The 17239-nt window shown below is 48.2% G+C and overlaps 1 protein-coding gene across 1 annotated transcript in view; it reads left to right on the top strand.

Annotated features, from left to right (window-relative positions):
• The window catches only part of LPCAT3 (lysophosphatidylcholine acyltransferase 3), a 68787-nt gene that overhangs the window by 22469 nt on the left and 29079 nt on the right, over positions 1–17239 (top strand). Inside the window, exons 3-5 of the mRNA XM_082268268.1 lie at positions 1150–1256; positions 7640–7733; positions 13368–13405. Of these exons, the coding sequence (XP_082124394.1) occupies positions 1150–1256; positions 7640–7733; positions 13368–13405 (239 nt within the window). The remainder of the gene's footprint in view (positions 1–1149; positions 1257–7639; positions 7734–13367; positions 13406–17239) is intronic.

Below are 17239 nucleotides of genomic sequence, written 5' to 3' on the forward strand. Positions count from 1 at the left end.
ATTCCTCCCACTGACACCAATGATGGGGCATTATTCCTCCCACTGACACCAATGATGGGACACTATTCCTCCCACTGACACCAATGATGGGACACTATTCCTCCCACTGACACCAATGATGGGACACTATTCCTCCCACTGACACCAATGATGGGACACTATTCCTCCCACTGACACCAATGATGGGACACTATTCCTCCCACTGACACCAATGATGGGACACTATTCCTCCCACTGACACCAATGATGGGACACTATTCCTCCCACTGACACCAATGATGGGACACTATTCCTCCCACTGACACCAATGATGGGACACTATTCCTCCCACTGACACCAATGATGGGACACTATTCCTCCCACTGACACCAATGATGGGACACTATTCCTCCCACTGACACCAATGATGGGGCACTATTCCTCCCACTGACACCAATGATGGGGCACTATTCCTCCCACTGACACCAATGATGGGGCACTATTCCTCCCACTGACACCAATGATGGGGCACTATTCCTCCCACTGACACCAATGATGGGACACTATTCCTCCCACTGACACCAATGATGGGGCACTATTCCTCCCACTGACACCAATGATGGGGCACTATTCCTCCCACTGACACCAATGATGGGGCACTATTCCTCCCACTGACACCAATGATGGGACACTATTCCTCCCACTGACACCAATGGTCGGACACTATTCCTCCCACTGATACCAATGATGGGACACTATTCCTCCCACTGACACCAATGATGGGGCACTATTCTTCCCACTGACACCAATGATGAGGCATGATTCCTCCCACTGACCCCAATGATGGGGCACTATTCTTCCCACTGACACCAATGATGGGGCACTATTCCTCCCATTGACATCAGAATCTTTGACTCTTAATGGCCACATTCCGGCCCCCTGAAGTTTGAAGGACAGAAATCTGGCCCTTTTTATATAGAAAGTTTGGAGACCCCTGATATAGAGCATCTGTTGCTTCCCGCTGTACTTTATAAATGGGCCGGACTGCTGCTTTATGAATGGTCTGTTATGTAATCCTTTTATAAGAGTTTGGTGGCATTGATTGGTTGAGTATTTGGTGACCGGTGTCGGGTTGTAATTTTCTCTCTCTCTCTCTCTCTCTCTCCTTAGGCTCTCAGCTCTATCACTCGCTATTATGCGTTGTCTTACATTTCCTCATCCTGCGCCTGATGGGGAGGACGGTCACGGCGGTGATAACCGGATTCTGCTTCCAGCTGGTAAGACCTAGCGCTCAGCGTCAGTGTGTAACATTTTGAATACATTGTAACTCCAGCAGATGCTTTGCTCCAAGCAGATAACAGCGCTTGCTTATATATGTAGTGCACCATCAGCCTAAGCCATATACAACATAAACCTATCAAGTAAAATTATCTGTGCAACACCATACACCTCTATAGTGCTTAGAGAATCCAATAAAGAAAGTCCAGGCATGCGTCCCAACTTGACGCGTTTCATCATCAAACGTGACGTCTTCAGAATCTTCTGAAGACGTCACATTTGACGAAACGCGTCAAGTTAGGACTCCAATAAAGTCCAGCTGAATGATAGAAATGAAAAAACAACCCCACAAAGGAGAGAAACTCCCTCCGTGTCCTTTCATCATAACAGTGTGATCCTCTTATTGTGCTGGATCAGTGTATCCCAACCATGGATGGATGGATGCAGGGAGCCAGGTGCCACCCAGTGCGTTTTTAATGAGTGCAAGAATTCCCATTAACCTGATGGTGTTGATCCAGTAATTGGATCAAAACAGTCTTGTGTGGTCACTTTGACCCGAACGGCATGTCCTGCGATACTTCCTCCTCTACCTCAAAGGGTCCAAGCTCCAGAGATGGTTTTCCAGGAAAGATATAAAAAAAACGGAGAGCAACCTCCACTTCGTGTGATAACTTAAGGTAATCTTTTTCTATATAAAAAAATTTCGAACAGGGCTGAAAACGTTATGCAATAAAAAAGTCCTATATAGGACTTTCCCGTGTAGACTACTGCATTAACCACTGGGAGCCAGGTAGCTCAGCCCCACCAGAGACCGGCGTGCGTTCCACCTATGGATAGGTACATCGTGGCTTGCGTCCCAACTTGACACGTTCAGTCATCAAACGTGACGTCTTCAGAAGCTTCTGAAGACGTCAATTTTGATGAAACGCGTCATGTTGGGACTCCAATAAAGGAAGTCTAGGTGAATGATAGAAATGAAAAAAGAACAACCCCACAAAGCAGAGCAACTCCCTCCGTGTCCTTTCATAACAGTGTGATCCTCTTATCGTGCTGGATCAGTGTATCCCAACCATGGATGGATGCAGGGAGTCAGGTGCCACCCGGTGCATTTGAGTGTAAGAATTCCCACTCACCGGATGGTGTTGATCTTCCTTACCTTACAGCAATTGGATCAAAAGGGGCTTGTGTGGTCACTATGACCCGAATGGCATGTCCTGGGATGCTTCCTCCCCTACCTCAAAGGGTCCAAGCTTCAGAGATGGTTTTGCAGGAAAGCTTTAAAGAAAAAAAAAAAAAACAGAGCAACCTCCACTTCATGTGATAACATAAGGTGGTCTTTATTTGTATATGAAAAAATTCCCAACAGGGCTAAAAACTTTATGCAATAAAAAAGTCCTATATAGGACTCTCCCATGTAGACTACCGCATTAACCACAGGGAGCCAGGTAGCTCAGCCCCACCAGAGACCGGCGTGCGTTTCACCTACAGATAGGCAAGTCTTGGCATGCATCCCAACTTGACACGTTTCCTCATCAAACGTGATGTCTTCAGAAGCTTCTGAAGACGTCACGTTTGACGAAACGCGTCAAATCTGTGAAAAGTGTGGGGGGAGCATTTGTATTCACCCCCCTTTACTCTGATACCCCTAACTAAAATCTAGTGGCACCAATTGTCTTCAGAAGTCACCTAATTAGTAAATAGAGTCCCCCTGTGTGTCATTTAATCTCAGTATAAATACAGCTGCTCTGTGAAGCCCTCAGAGGTTTGTTAGAGAACCTTAGTGATCAAATAGCATCATAAAGGCCAAGAAACACACCAGACAGGTCAGGGATAAAGTTGTGGAGAAGTGTAAAGCAGGGTTAGGTTATAAAAAAATCTCCCAAGCTTTGACCATCTCACGGAGCGCTGTTCAATCCATCATGGGAAAATGGAAAGAGTATGGCACAACTGCAACCCTACCAAGACATGGCCGTCCACCTAAACTGACTGGGCCGGGCCCCTACCAAGACATGGCCATCCACCTAAACTGACCGGCCGGGCCCCTACCAAGACATGGCTGTCCACCTAAACTGACCGGCCGGGCAACCCTACCAAGACATGGCCATCCACCTAAACTGACCGGCCGGGCCCCTACCAAGACATGGCCGTCCACCTAAACTGACCGGCCGGGCCCCTACCAAGACATGGCCGTCCACCTAAACTGACCGGCCGGGCAAGGAGAGCATTCATCAGAGAAGCAGCCAAAGAGGCTCATGGGAACTCTGGAGGAGCTGCAGAGATCCACAGCTCAGGTGGGAGAATCTGTCCACAGGACAACTATTAGTCGTGCGCTCCACAAATCTGCCCTTTATGGAAGAGTGAGAAGAAGAAAGCCATTGGTGGAAGAAAGACATAAGAAGTCCTGTTTGCAGTTTGGGAGAAGCCATGTGGGGGAGGAGCTCTGCTCAGAGGAGACCAAAATTCTACTTTTTGGCCTAAAAGCAAAACTCTATGTGTGGGGGAAAACTAACACTGCACACTGTGAAACATGGTGGTGGCAGCATCATGGTGTGGGGATGCTTTTCTTCAGCAGGGACAGGGAAGCTGGTCAGAGTTGATGGGAAGATGGATGGAGCCAAATACAGGACAATCTTAGAAGAAAAGACTTGAGACTGGAGCGGAGGTTCACCTTCCAGCAGGACAATGACCCGAAACATCCAGCCAGAGCTACAATGGAATGGTTTCATGTATTAGAATGGCCCAGTCACAGTCCAGACCTAAATCACATTGAGAATCTGTGGCAAGACTTGAAAATTGCTGATCACAGACGCTCTCCATCCAATCTGACAGAGATGAGATATTCTGCAAAGAAGAATGGGCAGAAATGTCCTCTCTAGATGTGCAAAGCTGGTAGAGAAATCCCCTAAAAGACTCCCAGCTGTAATTGCAGGGAAAGGCGCTTCTACAAAGTATTGACTCCAGGGGGTGAATACAAATGCAGCCACACTTTTCACAGATTTATTTCTATCATTTATCATTTTCCTTCCACTTCACAATTATGGCCACTTTGTGTCGGTCTATCACATAAAATCCCAATAAAATACATTTACATTTTTGGGTGTAACATGAGAAAATGTGGGAAATTTCAAGGGGTGTGAATATTTTTGTAAGGCACTGTAGATGGTGGCACACACAAAGTTTCCATTGGGAGGCCTTCATTTATATTCAGTGCCTTGAAAAAGTATTCACACCCCTTGAAATTTCCCACATTTTCTCATGTTACAACCATAAATGTAAATGTATTTTATTGGGATTTTATGTGATAGACCGACACAAAGTGGCCATAATTGTGAAGTGGAAGGAAAATTATAAATAATACAAATAAATCTGTGAAAAGTGTGGCTGCATTTGTTTTCACCCCCCTTTACTCTGATATCCCCTAACTAAAATCTAGTGGAACCAATTGCCTTCAGAAGTCACCTAATTAGTAAATGAAGTCCACCTGTGTGTAATGTAATCTCAGTATAAGATGAATAAAATAAAAGCGTCAAAAATGTCAGTCGGGGGTCCAATCTGTCCGCCGAAATGTCGCAGTCCCGTTAATAATTGCTGAGCGCCGCCATTACTAGTAAAAAAAAAAAAAAAAAAAACAATAAAAATCTTTCCCGTAGTTTGTAGACGCGATAACTTTTGCTTAAACCAATCAATATACGTTTATTGCGAATTTTTATTTTTTATTTTTTTTTTTTTTTTTTTACCAAAAATATGAAGCAGAATACAAATTGGCCTAAAAGGATGAAAACATTTGATTTTTACGTTCATGTATTTTTTTTTTTATTGAGAATATTTTATAGCAGAATGTGAAAAAATATTTTTACTTTTTCAGAATTGTCGCTCTTTTTTTGTTTATAGCGCAAAAAATAAAAATCGCACAGGTGATCAAATACCACCAAAAGAAATTTGTATTTGTGGGGAAAATAAAGACAATTTAATTTGGGTACAGCGTGCGCAATTGTCATTTAAAGTAACGCAGTGCCGAATTGCAAAATATAGCCTGGTCATTAAGGGGGGAAAATCTTCCGGCCCAGAACTGGTTAAAAAAAATAAAAAGAGACTTTACCATTATTTTAATTGTAGAGATTGGGCCAATCAGGGTGAACGGATATTCAGATTTACCGCATGATTGCAATCAGAAAAAAATGGATAACTTAACCACTTCTGGACCGGAAGATTTCCCCCCTTAATGACCAGGCCATTTTTTTGTGGTACGGCACTGCGTTACTTTAACGGACAATTGCGTGGACATGAAACGCTGTACCCAAATAAAATTTTTGTCCTCTTTTTCCCACAAACAGAGCTTTCTTTTGGTGGTATTTGATCACCTGTGTTATTTTATTTTTTTATTTTATTCCTTGCTATATAAACAAAAAAAAAAAAAAGGCGACCATGCTGAAAAAAAAATTCACTTTCGGCTATATAACATTCCCAATAAAAGAAATTTTAAAATTCAAATTTTTCATAATTTTAGGCCAATTTGTATTCTGCTACATATTTTTTGTAAATCCCAGTAAGCGTATTTTGATTGGTTTGCGCAAAAGTTATCGCATCTACAAACTACCGGAAAGATTTATGTCATTTTTTATTTATTTTTTAACAAGTAATGGCGGTGATCTGCGATTTTTAGCGGGACTGCGACATTGCGTCGGACAGATCGGACCCCTAACTGACATCTTTGACACTTTTGGGGGGGACCAGTGACATTACTACAGTAATCAGTGCTAAAAATATGCACTGTCACTGTACTGATACTGGCAGGGAAGGGGTTAACCCAGGGGGGATCAAAGGGTTAAATGTGAGCCTAGGGGAGTGTTTCTAACTGTGGGGGGTCGTGGCTTGTGAAATGACCATAGAGATCTGTGATCCTATATAGAAGGAGCTCTGTGATCATTCCAGAGAGAAGAACGGTCAGCTGTGTTTACTACATCCGACCGTCCTTCTCTCTCAGCGGGGAGCGATCGCGGGTGTCAGGCGGCAATCGCGGCCTCCAGTCCTGTGGATTGGCATCCCTGCTGCCTAGTGAGGATGGGAGCGCGCCACCCAGCACCACTCCTGTGAACCGATGTACCTATATGTCGATTTGCGCAACCGAGCCAGCCAGGTTCCTTAGTGATGTTATGCAGGGTCTCCTCCTTAGTGATGTTATGCGGGGTCTCCTCCTTAGTGATGTTATGCGGGGTCTCCTCCTTAGTGATGTTATGCGGGGTCTCCTCCGAGGTTCCTTAGTGATGTTATGCGGGGTCTCCTCCTTAGTGATGTTATGCGGGGTCTCCTCCTTAGTGATGTTATGCGGGGTCTCCTCCGAGGTTCCTTAGTGATGTTATGCGGGGTCTCCTCCTTAGTGATGTTATGCGGGGTCTCCTCCAAGGGTCCTTAGTGATGTTATGCAGGGTCTCCTCCAAGGTGCCTTAGTGATGTTATGCAGGGTCTCCTCCTTAGTGATGTTATGCGGGGTCTCCTCCTTAGTGATGTTATGCAGGGTCTCCTCCAAGGGTCCTTAGTGATGTTATGCAGGGTCTCCTCCAAGGTGCCTTAGTGATGTTATGCGGGGTCTCCTCCTTAGTGATGTTATGCAGGGTCTCCTCCAAGGTGCCTTAGTGATGTTATGCAGGGTCTCCTCCTTAGTGATGTTATGCGGGGTCTCCTCCAAGGGTCCTTAGTGATGTTATGCAGGGTCTCCTCCAAGGTGCCTTAGTGATGTTATGCAGGGTCTCCTCCTTAGTGATGTTATGCAGGGTCTCCTCCTTAGTGATGTTATGCGGGGTCTCCTCCTTAGTGATGTTATGCAGGGTCTCCTCCAAGGGTCCTTAGTGATGTTATGCAGGGTCTCCTCCAAGGTGCCTTAGTGATGTTATGCGGGGTCTCCTCCTTAGTGATGTTATGCAGGGTCTCCTCCAAGGTGCCTTAGTGATGTTATGCAGGGTCTCCTCCTTAGTGATGTTATGCAGGGTCTCCTCCTTAGTGATGTTATGCAGGGTCTCCTCCAAGGTGCCTTTGTGATGTTATGTTGGCTTGAGTAAGGGTCCCTGCGAGACCTCTATGACTTGTATGATGTTGCACGTGAAATGCGTTTGTTTGGAGCGCTGGGGTTCTGGCACAGCACCATCCATAGGAGTCCCTTCGAGCACCCACCAGTGAGGTCAGGGACTGAGGAGTGCTGCTTCGGTTTGGACTTTATCAGGAAACAGGGGGAAAGCTGAACTTTTGATCCCGGTGAAGGAGGAGAACTGGGTGAAAGGTTGTATCTGATCTGCCTGGATTCTATGAAGGTTCTATTTGTCCTTTCTCAGTGTAATGTTCTCCTATCTCCCGTCTCTGAGGTAATCACGCTTTGTTTTTTGGACAGGGTTATCTACTGTTTGGCTACTACTACACCGCCACCGATGACTACGATATCAAGTGGACTATGCCTCACTGCGTACTGACGCTCAAGCTAATTGGTATGTGTTATCCTTCACGGGAGGGGGAGGTGGGAAGGTCAGGACAACCGGGCTGGAGGGTGAGGACAGAAGCCAAGCTTTGATGGCATAGCATGCATTGAAGGAATATATAGGAATCACGGGGCTCTTCTGTGGGAGCAGTCGAACTCTTCAGCCCCCAAAGTTGACCTTTAGTGTGGGTGAATGGTATCCTTACTGTCCCCAGGGCTGCTCTTCCAGAGAGCAGAAGCACGCTCCAGAAGAATACATAAAATGAAAGAAGAAGGGGCCTCTGAGTGCAAGGTCAACCATTTATTACATAAAATCGAGGGTCACTTACATAATGTTTAAGAAACGGTTTAAGAAAAGCAGGCATGAGAAGACATCACTAGGGTACGTTCACGGGGCTCCTACGAAGCTGTCTCACCCGGAAGCAGTCCAGCAGCGTTGGGAGATGGAAGAAGAAACAGTGTGCAGCTCAACAGGGGAGGTCCTAGAACAAGCCGAGGTCGCGGTGGACTGAAGGAAAGTAGTGACGTCACGGGCCGTAACGCGTTTCGGAGCATGTACAGTAACGCTCCTTCGTCAGACCGATGTCCGGATGAGACCGCTTCATAGAAGTTATAAATGTTGTTAAATGGTTGATATTGCACTCAGGGGCGCCGCCTTCTTCTTTCGTTTTATGCGTTAAAGGAATTCCAATTGGCCAATGCAGACATATTGCTCTTATTTTTGTTTTAAATTATAGAAGATATTACCAATTCTCAATATTGCACATTTACTTCTGTCCTATCCTAATAAACATGAACAGGAAGAGTCCTAGAGAATGTTTGCACATGACACTTTGTAGATGTTCTACAAGGAGTTTTTCAATAACTGTGACCATAGGAAGTATAAATAGAAATATAACGAAGGGTACAATACGGTGTTTTCTTAATCGTATTAGGAGTCCAAAGTAAGCGGTGTCTTCTGCCTCTCCCACCTGTCCAATTTGTTGTGTCTTCTGCTTCTCCTTTCTGTTGCCTCTTCTGCTACTGCCTCCTGCTCAATTTGCTGTGTCTTCTGCTACTCCCTCCTGCTTAATCTGTTGTGTCTTCTGCTACTCCCTCCTGCTCAATCTTTTGTATCTTCTGTTACTGCCTCCTGCTCAATCTTTTGTGTCTTCTGCTGCTCCCTCCTGCTCAATCTGTTGGGTCTTCTGCTACTGCCTCCGGCTCAATTTATTGTGTCTTCTGCTACTCCTTCCTGCTCAATCTGTTGTGTCTTCTGCTACTCCCTCCTGCTCAATCTGTTGTGTCTTCTGCTACTCCCTCCTGCTCAATCTGTTGTGTCTTCTGCTACTCCCTCCTGCTCAATCTGTTGGGTCTTCTGCTACTCCTTCCTGCTCAATCTGCTGTGTCTTCTGCTACTTCTTCCTGCTCAATCTGTTGTGTCTTCTGCTACTCCCTCCTGCTCAAACTCCTTGTGTCTTCTGCTTCTCCTTCCTATCCAGTCTGCTGCCTCATCTTTCTGTTCTATCTGCCACCTTCAGCTTCTTCTTGCTACTCTGCCTGTTGCCTTTCCCTCCAATGTGAAACACATACTGAGTGTGTTTTGTTGGTGGAGTCTTTCCTTGGGTCTTCTCAGCTTGTAATGAGAACAAGTGTACATTGGGGGGTCCACTAAAGAGGGGTGCCCGACTCCCATAGCCGTCTCCTTGAAAGCTGTTGTCAGAACAGCTGCAGGCATAACTAGGGTTAGAAAGCACTTATAAGACAAGGTACTACATGTACAAAGTGCTTTCTAACCCCTGACAACAACTATAAAGGAAACAGCTGGTCCAAGGCTGCAGATTGTCTTGGGTGTGAGCACTTTTCTGAGACCAGCAAGAGGAAGGCAAAAGAAGAGGAGCGTGTGGGCCTCTACATTCTCTTTACCTTTGCTTGTCTCAGAAAAGTGATCACGCTCAAGACAATTTGCAGCTATGAATCAGCAGTCTCCTTCGTAGCTGTTGTCTCGACGTTTCCTTCGTAGCTGTTGTCTCGACGTCTCCTTCGTAGCTGTTGTCTCGACGTCTCCTTCGTAGCTGTTGTCTCGACGTCTCCTTCCTAGCTGTTGTCTCGACGTCTCCTTCCTAGCTGTTGTCTCGACGTCTCCTTCCTAGCTGTTGTCTCGACGTCTCCTTCCTAGCTGTTGTCTCGACGTCTCCTTCCTAGCTGTTGTCTCGACGTCTCCTTCCTAGCTGTTGTCTCGACGTCTCCTTCCTAGCTGTTGTCTCGACGTCTCCTTCCTAGCTGTTGTCTCGACGTCTCCTTCCTAGCTGTTGTCTCGACGTCTCCTTCCTAGCTGTTGTCTCGACGTCTCCTTCCTAGCTGTTGTCTCGACGTCTCCTTCCTAGCCGTTGTCTCGACGTCTCCTTCCTAGCCGTTGTCTCGACGTCTCCTTCCTAGCCGTTGTCTCGACGTCTCCTTCCTAGCTGTTGTCAGAACGACCACAGGAGTAACTAGGGTTAGAAAACACTTTGTACATGTAGTACTTTGTCCGATGGAGTACATAACTAAAAAAAGTATAGACCATCTTTAAGCTCTACTTCTTAAAACGGTAGTAAAGCCCACTTTGTGATTTTTACATACAGGTAAGCCTAGAAGGCCTATAATAAAGTTTACCTGTAGGTAAAATCAATATCTTCTAAACGTCCATCGGAAGGGTTTCGTTCTAAGGTAAGCATTTCATAATGTGCTAGTATGCCATTGTCTTACAGGTGTTTTTTTTTTCTTTTTTTTTTTGTGCAGTGGTTTACTACTGCTTCAAGCATACTAACCTATACCAACCAATCAGAATTTAGTCTGTAAAAGTCACACAAGTTCATGATGTATTTTAAATTTGCTCTTATAGGTTACAGCACTTATGAATACACATGTAAGAATTTTATTCTTTGTATAGTACACTTCTATATTGCTTCAGGATCTGCAGTCGGACAATACTGGTCTCCAGAGAGTGAAGGGGTCAAGTCTCGGCCATCTTGATAGTTTATTCTCAAAACATGACCTCCAAATCATGAAAATTTTCCTGCAATTGTCATTGGCCTTTAATTTTCATGGTTTGAAGATCATTTTTTGAGGAGAACCTGTCAAGATGGCCAAGACTTGGCTCATCCCCTCTCTGGAGGGCCAGTAATGTCATTGGCCTGCAATTTTCATGATTTGAAGGTCATTTCTTGAGGAGAACTTGTCAAGATGGCCGAGACTTGGCTCTTCCCCTCTCTGGAGGGCCACTAATGTCATTGGCCTGCAATTTTCATGGTTTGAAGGTCATTTCTTGAGGAGAACTTGTCAAGATGGCCGAGACTTGGCTCACCCCCTCTCTGAAAGCCTCTATTGTCCTTGGCCTGCATTTTTCATGATTTGAAGGTCATGTTTTGAGGAGAACCTGCCAAGAAGGCTGAGACTTGGCTCCTCCCCTCTCTGGAGGGCCTCTAATGTCATTGCCCTGCAGTTTTCATGGTTTGAGGGTCATGATTTGAGGCAAACCTGTCAAGATAGTTGAGGCTTGGCTCCTCCTCTCTCTGGAGGGCCACTATTGTCATTGGCATGCAATTTTCATGCTTTGAAGGTAATCAAACCTGTCAAGATGGCTGAGACTTAGCTCATCCCCTCTCTAAAGGCCACTATTGTCCTTGGCCTGCATTTTTCATGATTTGAAGGTCCTGTTTTGAGAAGAACCTGTCAAGATGGCTGAGACTTGGCTCTTCTCCAGTGCTGGAGGCCAGTATTGTCTGACTGTAGATCCCGCAACAATACTGAAGCTATACCCTGGAACTAACCTGGCTTCCCCAAGTCAGGTGCTCCTGGACTCGGCAGTGGCAGGTAGCAGCTGTTCTTAATTAAAGAGGGATCTGTCAGAATGGCTTCTACCTGGTACTGCTGAGTCTAGGAGCACCTGACTTGGGGAAGCCAGGTTAGTTCCAGGGTATAGCTTCAGTATTGCTGCGGGATCTACAGTCAAGCAATACTGGCCTCCAGAAAGGGTAGGAGCCAAGTCTCCAAGTCTCAGCCATCTTGACAGGTTCTCGAAACATGACCTTGAAACCATTTAAAATGCAGGCCGAGGACAATAGTGGCCCCCAGAGATGGGAGGAGCCAAGTCTCCGCTATCTTGCAAGATGGCCGAGACTTGGCTCATCCCCTCTCTGAAGGCCACTATTGTCCTTGGCCGGCATTTTTCATGATTTGCAGGTCATGTTTTGAGAACCTGTCAAGATGGCTGAGACTTGGCTCCTCTCCAGTGCTGGAGGCCAGTATTGTCTGACTGTAGATCCCGCAGCAATACTGAAGCTATACCCTGGAACTAACCTGGCTTCCCCAAGTCAGGTGCTCCTGGACTCGGCAGTGGCAGGTAGCAGCTGTTCTTAATTAAAGTGGGATCTGTCAGAATGGCTTCTACCTGGTACTGCTGAGTCTAGGAGCACCTAACTTGGGGAAGCCAGGTTAGTTCCAGGGTATAGCTTCAGTATTGCTGCAGGATCTACAGTCAAGCAATACTGGCCTCCAGAAAGGGTAGGAGCCAAGTCTCCAAGTCTCAGCCATCTTGACAGGTTCTCGAAACATGACCTTGAAACCATTTAAAATGCAGGCCGAGGACAATAGTGGCCCCCAGAGATGGGAGGAGCCAAGTCTCCGCTATCTTGCAAGATGGCCGAGACTTGGCTCATCCCCTCTCTGAAGGCCACTATTGTCCTTGGCCGGCATTTTTCATGATTTGCAGGTCATGTTTTGAGAACCTGTCAAGATGGCTGAGACTTGGCTCCTCTCCAGTGCTGGAGGCCAGTATTGTCTGACTGTAGATCCTGCAGCAATACTGAAGCTATACCCTGGAACTAACCTGGCTTCCCCAAGTCAGGTGCTCCTGGACTCGGCAGTGGCAGGTAGCAGCTGTTATTAATTAAAGAGAGATCTGTCAGAATGGCTGCTACCTGGCACTGCTGAGTCTAGGAGCACCTGACTTGGGGAAGCCAGGTTAGTTCCAGGGTATAGCTTCAGTATTGTTGCGGGATCTACAGTCAAACAATACTGGCCTCCAGAAAGGGTAGGAGCCAAGTCTCAGCCATCTTGACAGGTTTTTAAAACATGACCTTGAAACCATTAAAAATGCAGGCCAAGGACAATAGTGGCCTCCAGAGATGGGAGGAGCCAAGTCTTGGCTATCTTGACAGATTCACCTCAAAACATGACCTTCAAACCATGAAACTTGCAGGACAGTTTTATATGGTTTCAAGGTCATGTTTTGAGGAGAACCTGTCAAGATGGCTGAGACTTGGCTCCTGTCCAGTGCTGGAGGCAAGTATTGTCTGACTGTAGATCCCGCAGCAATACTGAAGCTATACCCTGGAACTAACCCAGCTTCCTTGAGTCAGGTGCTCTTACACTCAGCAATGCCAGGTAGCAGCCACTCTGAGAGATCCCTCTTGAATTAAGTACACCGTCAGCTGTTGAGACTTGGCTAGTAGTGTTGGAACGCTTGAATGAAATTTCCAGCCTCGCGGCAGGCCGTGTCCCCTGAGTCGGGTTAATGGTAGAAATTTTGTGTTGGGCTGTGTGCACTTTTCATTTTGTTTGGGTTTTCGCAACCAGAAGTGTTTTTTTTTTTGTATTCATCACCCTTTTCTTATCCCCACAGGACATGGCTTTGATTACTACGATGGTGGAAAAGCCAAGGTTAGTATATTCTGTCTGTGAGCCTGATAACCTCCGCACCTGTAATTAACCTGAAACCCGTCCAAGGTGGAAGTCGGCAATTAGAGCCTGGGATCTTCTGCTGTCACTGTGCCAGCAGCGTTGCCTGTCTCTGCAAGAGCGGCTTTTTGTTACCTCTCCCGTATAATCGATTTAATCCAACTCGTGTTTACTCTCTGAAAGTCAAGCTTCCCAGATAAAAGCTCTAGGAATCTGATGTCTGCCAGAATTGTACCGGGAGGGGCCCCATCTAAGGGCAGTGTGTAATACATTGACCGTTCATTTTGGTCAAAGGGCAGTGGTAGGTAAACAAGAGAATAGGGAGGGTGACCACTGCTTACTTTTTCCTTTTTAAAACTAAATTCCAGGCAAAAGGTCAAATATGCCATTAGAATGCACTGATCAGCCAAAAGCGTATGACCACCCATGGACTCCTAGACCTCTATTGGTATATTGTGGTATCTAGCACCAAGCCGTCAGTAGCAGATCGGTGGGGCCTCCATGGATCAGACTTGTTTTTCCAGCACATCCCACAGAAGATCGATTGGATTGAGATTTGGAGAATCTGGATGCCAAGTCAACGCCTCAATTTTCTTGTTGTGTTCCCCAAACCATTCTTGAATTCATCAGACCAGGCCACCTTCTTCCATTGCTCCATGCTCCATTTCTGATGCTTACATGCCCATTGTAGGTGCCTTTTGGCTTTGGACAATGGTCAGCATGGGCACCTTGACCGGTCTGCAGCGACATAGCCTCACACAGCAAACTGTGATGTACTGTGTGTTCTGACGCCTTTCTGTCAGAACCAGCATTCACTTTTTCAGCAATTTGATCTCCAGTAGCTCTTCTATTGGATGGGACTACATGGGCCAGCCTTCCCTCTCCACCTCTATCAATGAGCCTTCCCCTCGCCACCTCCATCAATGAGCCTTCCCCTCTCCACTTCCATCAATGAGCCTTCCCCTCTCCACTTCCAATCAATGAGCCTTACCCTCCCCCCACCTCCATCAATGAGCCTTCCCCCTCCCCACCTCCATCAATGAGCCTTCCCCTTCCCACCTCCATCAATGAGCCTTCCCCTTCCCACCTCCATCAATGAGCCTTCCCCTCCCCACCTCCATAAATGAGCCTTCCCTCCCCACCTCCATCAATGAGCATTCCCCTTCCCACCTCCATCAATGAGCCTTCCCCTCCCCACCTCCATAAATGAGCCTTCCCTCCCCACCTCCATCAATGAGCCTTCCCCTTCACACCTCCATCAATGAGCATTCCCCTTCACACCTCCATCAATGAGCCTTCCCCTTCCCACCTCCATCAATGAGCCTTCCCCTTCACACCTCCATCAATGAGCCTTCCCCTTCACACCTCCATCAATGAGCCTTCCCCTTCCCACCTCCATCAATGAGCCTTCCCCTCCCCACCTCCATCAATGAGCCTTCTCCTCCCCACCTCCATCAATGAGCCTTCCCCTCCCCATCTCCATCAATGAGCCTTCCCCCTCCCCACCTCCATCAATGAGCCTTCCCCCTCCCCACCTCCATCAATGAGCCTTCCCCCTCCCCACCTCCATCAATGAGCCTTCCCCCTCCCCACCTCCATCAATGAGCCTTCCCCTCCCCACCTCCATAAATGAGCCTTCCCTCCCCACCTCCATCAATGAGCCTTCCCCTTCACACCTCCATCAATGAGCATTCCCCTTCACACCTCCATCAATGAGCATTCCCCTTCACACCTCCATCAATGAGCCTTCCCCTTCCCACCTCCATCAATGAGCCTTCCCCTTCACACCTCCATCAATGAGCCTTCCCCTCCCCACCTCCATCAATGAGCCTTCTCCTCCCCACCTCCATCAATGAGCCTTCCCCTCCCCATCTCCATCAATGAGCCTTCCCCCTCCCCACCTCCATCAATGAGCCTTCCCCCTCCCCACCTCCATCAATGAGCCTTCCCCCTCCCCACCTCCATCAATGAGCCTTCCCCCTCCCCACCTCCATCAATGAGCCTTCCCCCTCCCCACCTCCATCAATGAGCCTTCCCCCTCCCCACCTCCATCAATGAGCCTTCCCCCTCCCCACCTCCATCAATGAGCCTTCCCCTCCCCACCTCCATCAATGAGCCTTCCCCTCCCCACCTCTATCAATGAGCCTTCCCCTCCCCACCTCCATCAATGAGCCTTCGCTCTCCACTTCCATCAATGAGCCTTCTCCTCCCCTCCTCCATCAATGAGCCTTCCCCTCCCCATCTCCATCAATGAGCCTTCCCCTCCCCACCTCCATCAATGAGCCTTCCCCTCCCCACCTCCATCAATGAGCCTTCCTCTCCCCACCTCCATCAATGAGCCTTCCCCTCCCCACCTCCATCAATGAGCCTTCCCCTCCCCACCTCCATCAATGAGCCTTCCCCTCCCCACCTCCATCAATGAGCCTTCCCCTCCCCATCTCCATCAATGAGCCTTCCCCTCCCCATCTCCATCAGTGAGCCTTCCCCTCCCCACCTCCATCAATGAGCCTTCCCCCTCCCCACCTCCATCAATGAGCCTTCCCCCTCCCCATCTCCATCAATGAGCCTTCCCCCTCCCCACCTCCATCAATGAGCCTTCTCCTCCCCATCTCCATCAATGAGCCTTCCCCTCCCCACCTCCATCAATGAGCCTTCCCCTCCCCACCTCCATCAATGAGCCTTCCCCTCCCCACCTCCATCAATGAGCCTTCCCCTCCCCACCTCCATCAATGAGCCTTCCCCTCCCCACCTCCATCAATGAGCCTTCCCCTCCCCACCTCCATCAATGAGCCTTCCCCTCCCCACCTCCATCAATGAGCCTTCCCCTCCCCATCTCCATCAATGAGCCTTCCCCTCCCCATCTCCATCAGTGAGCCTTCCCCTCCCCACCTCCATCAATGAGCCTTCCCCCTCCCCACCTCCATCAATGAGCCTTCCCCCTCCCCATCTCCATCAATGAGCCTTCCCCCTCCCCACCTCCATCAATGAGCCTTCCCCTCCCCATCTCCATCAATGAGCCTTCCCCTCCCCACCTCCATCAATGAGCCTTCCCCTCCCCACCTCCATCAATGAGCCTTCCCCTCCCCACCTCCATCAATGAGCCTTCCCCTCCCCATCTCCATCAATGAGCCTTCCCCCTCCCCACCTCCATCAATGAGCCTTCCCCTCCCCATCTCCATCAATGAGCCTTCCCCCTCCCCACCTCCATCAGTGAGCCTTCCCCCTCCCCACCTCCATCAATGAGCCTTCCCCTCCCCATCTCCATCAATGAGCCTTCCCCTCCCCACCTCCATCAATGAGCCTTCCCCTCCCCATCTCCATCAATGAGCCTTCCCCTCCCCATCTCCATCAGTGAGCCTTCCCCTCCCCACCTCCATCAATGAGCCTTCCCCCTCCCCACCTCCATCAGTGAGCCTTCCCCCTCCCCACCTCCATCAATGAGCCTTCCCCTCCCCATCTCCATCAATGAGCCTTCCCCTCCCCACCTCCATCAATGAGCCTTCCCCTCCCCATCTCCATCAATGAGCCTTCCCCTCCCCATCTCCATCAGTGAGCCTTCCCTCCCCACCTCCATCAATGAGCCTTCCCCTCCCCACCTCCATTAATGAGCCTTCCCCCTCCCCACCTCCATTAATGAGCCTTCCCCCTCCCCACCTCCATCAATGAGCCTTCCCCCTCCCCATCTCCATCAATGAGCCTTCCCCCTCCCCACCTCCATCAATGAGCCTTCCCCCTCCCCACCTCCATCAATGAGCCTTCCCCCTCCCCACCTCCATCAATGAGCCTTCCCCCTCCCCACCTCCATCAATGAGTCTT

Source organism: Pelophylax lessonae (assembly GCF_965119305.1).
Source record: "Pelophylax lessonae genome assembly, chromosome: 9".
NCBI lineage: Eukaryota > Metazoa > Chordata > Amphibia > Anura > Ranidae > Pelophylax > Pelophylax lessonae.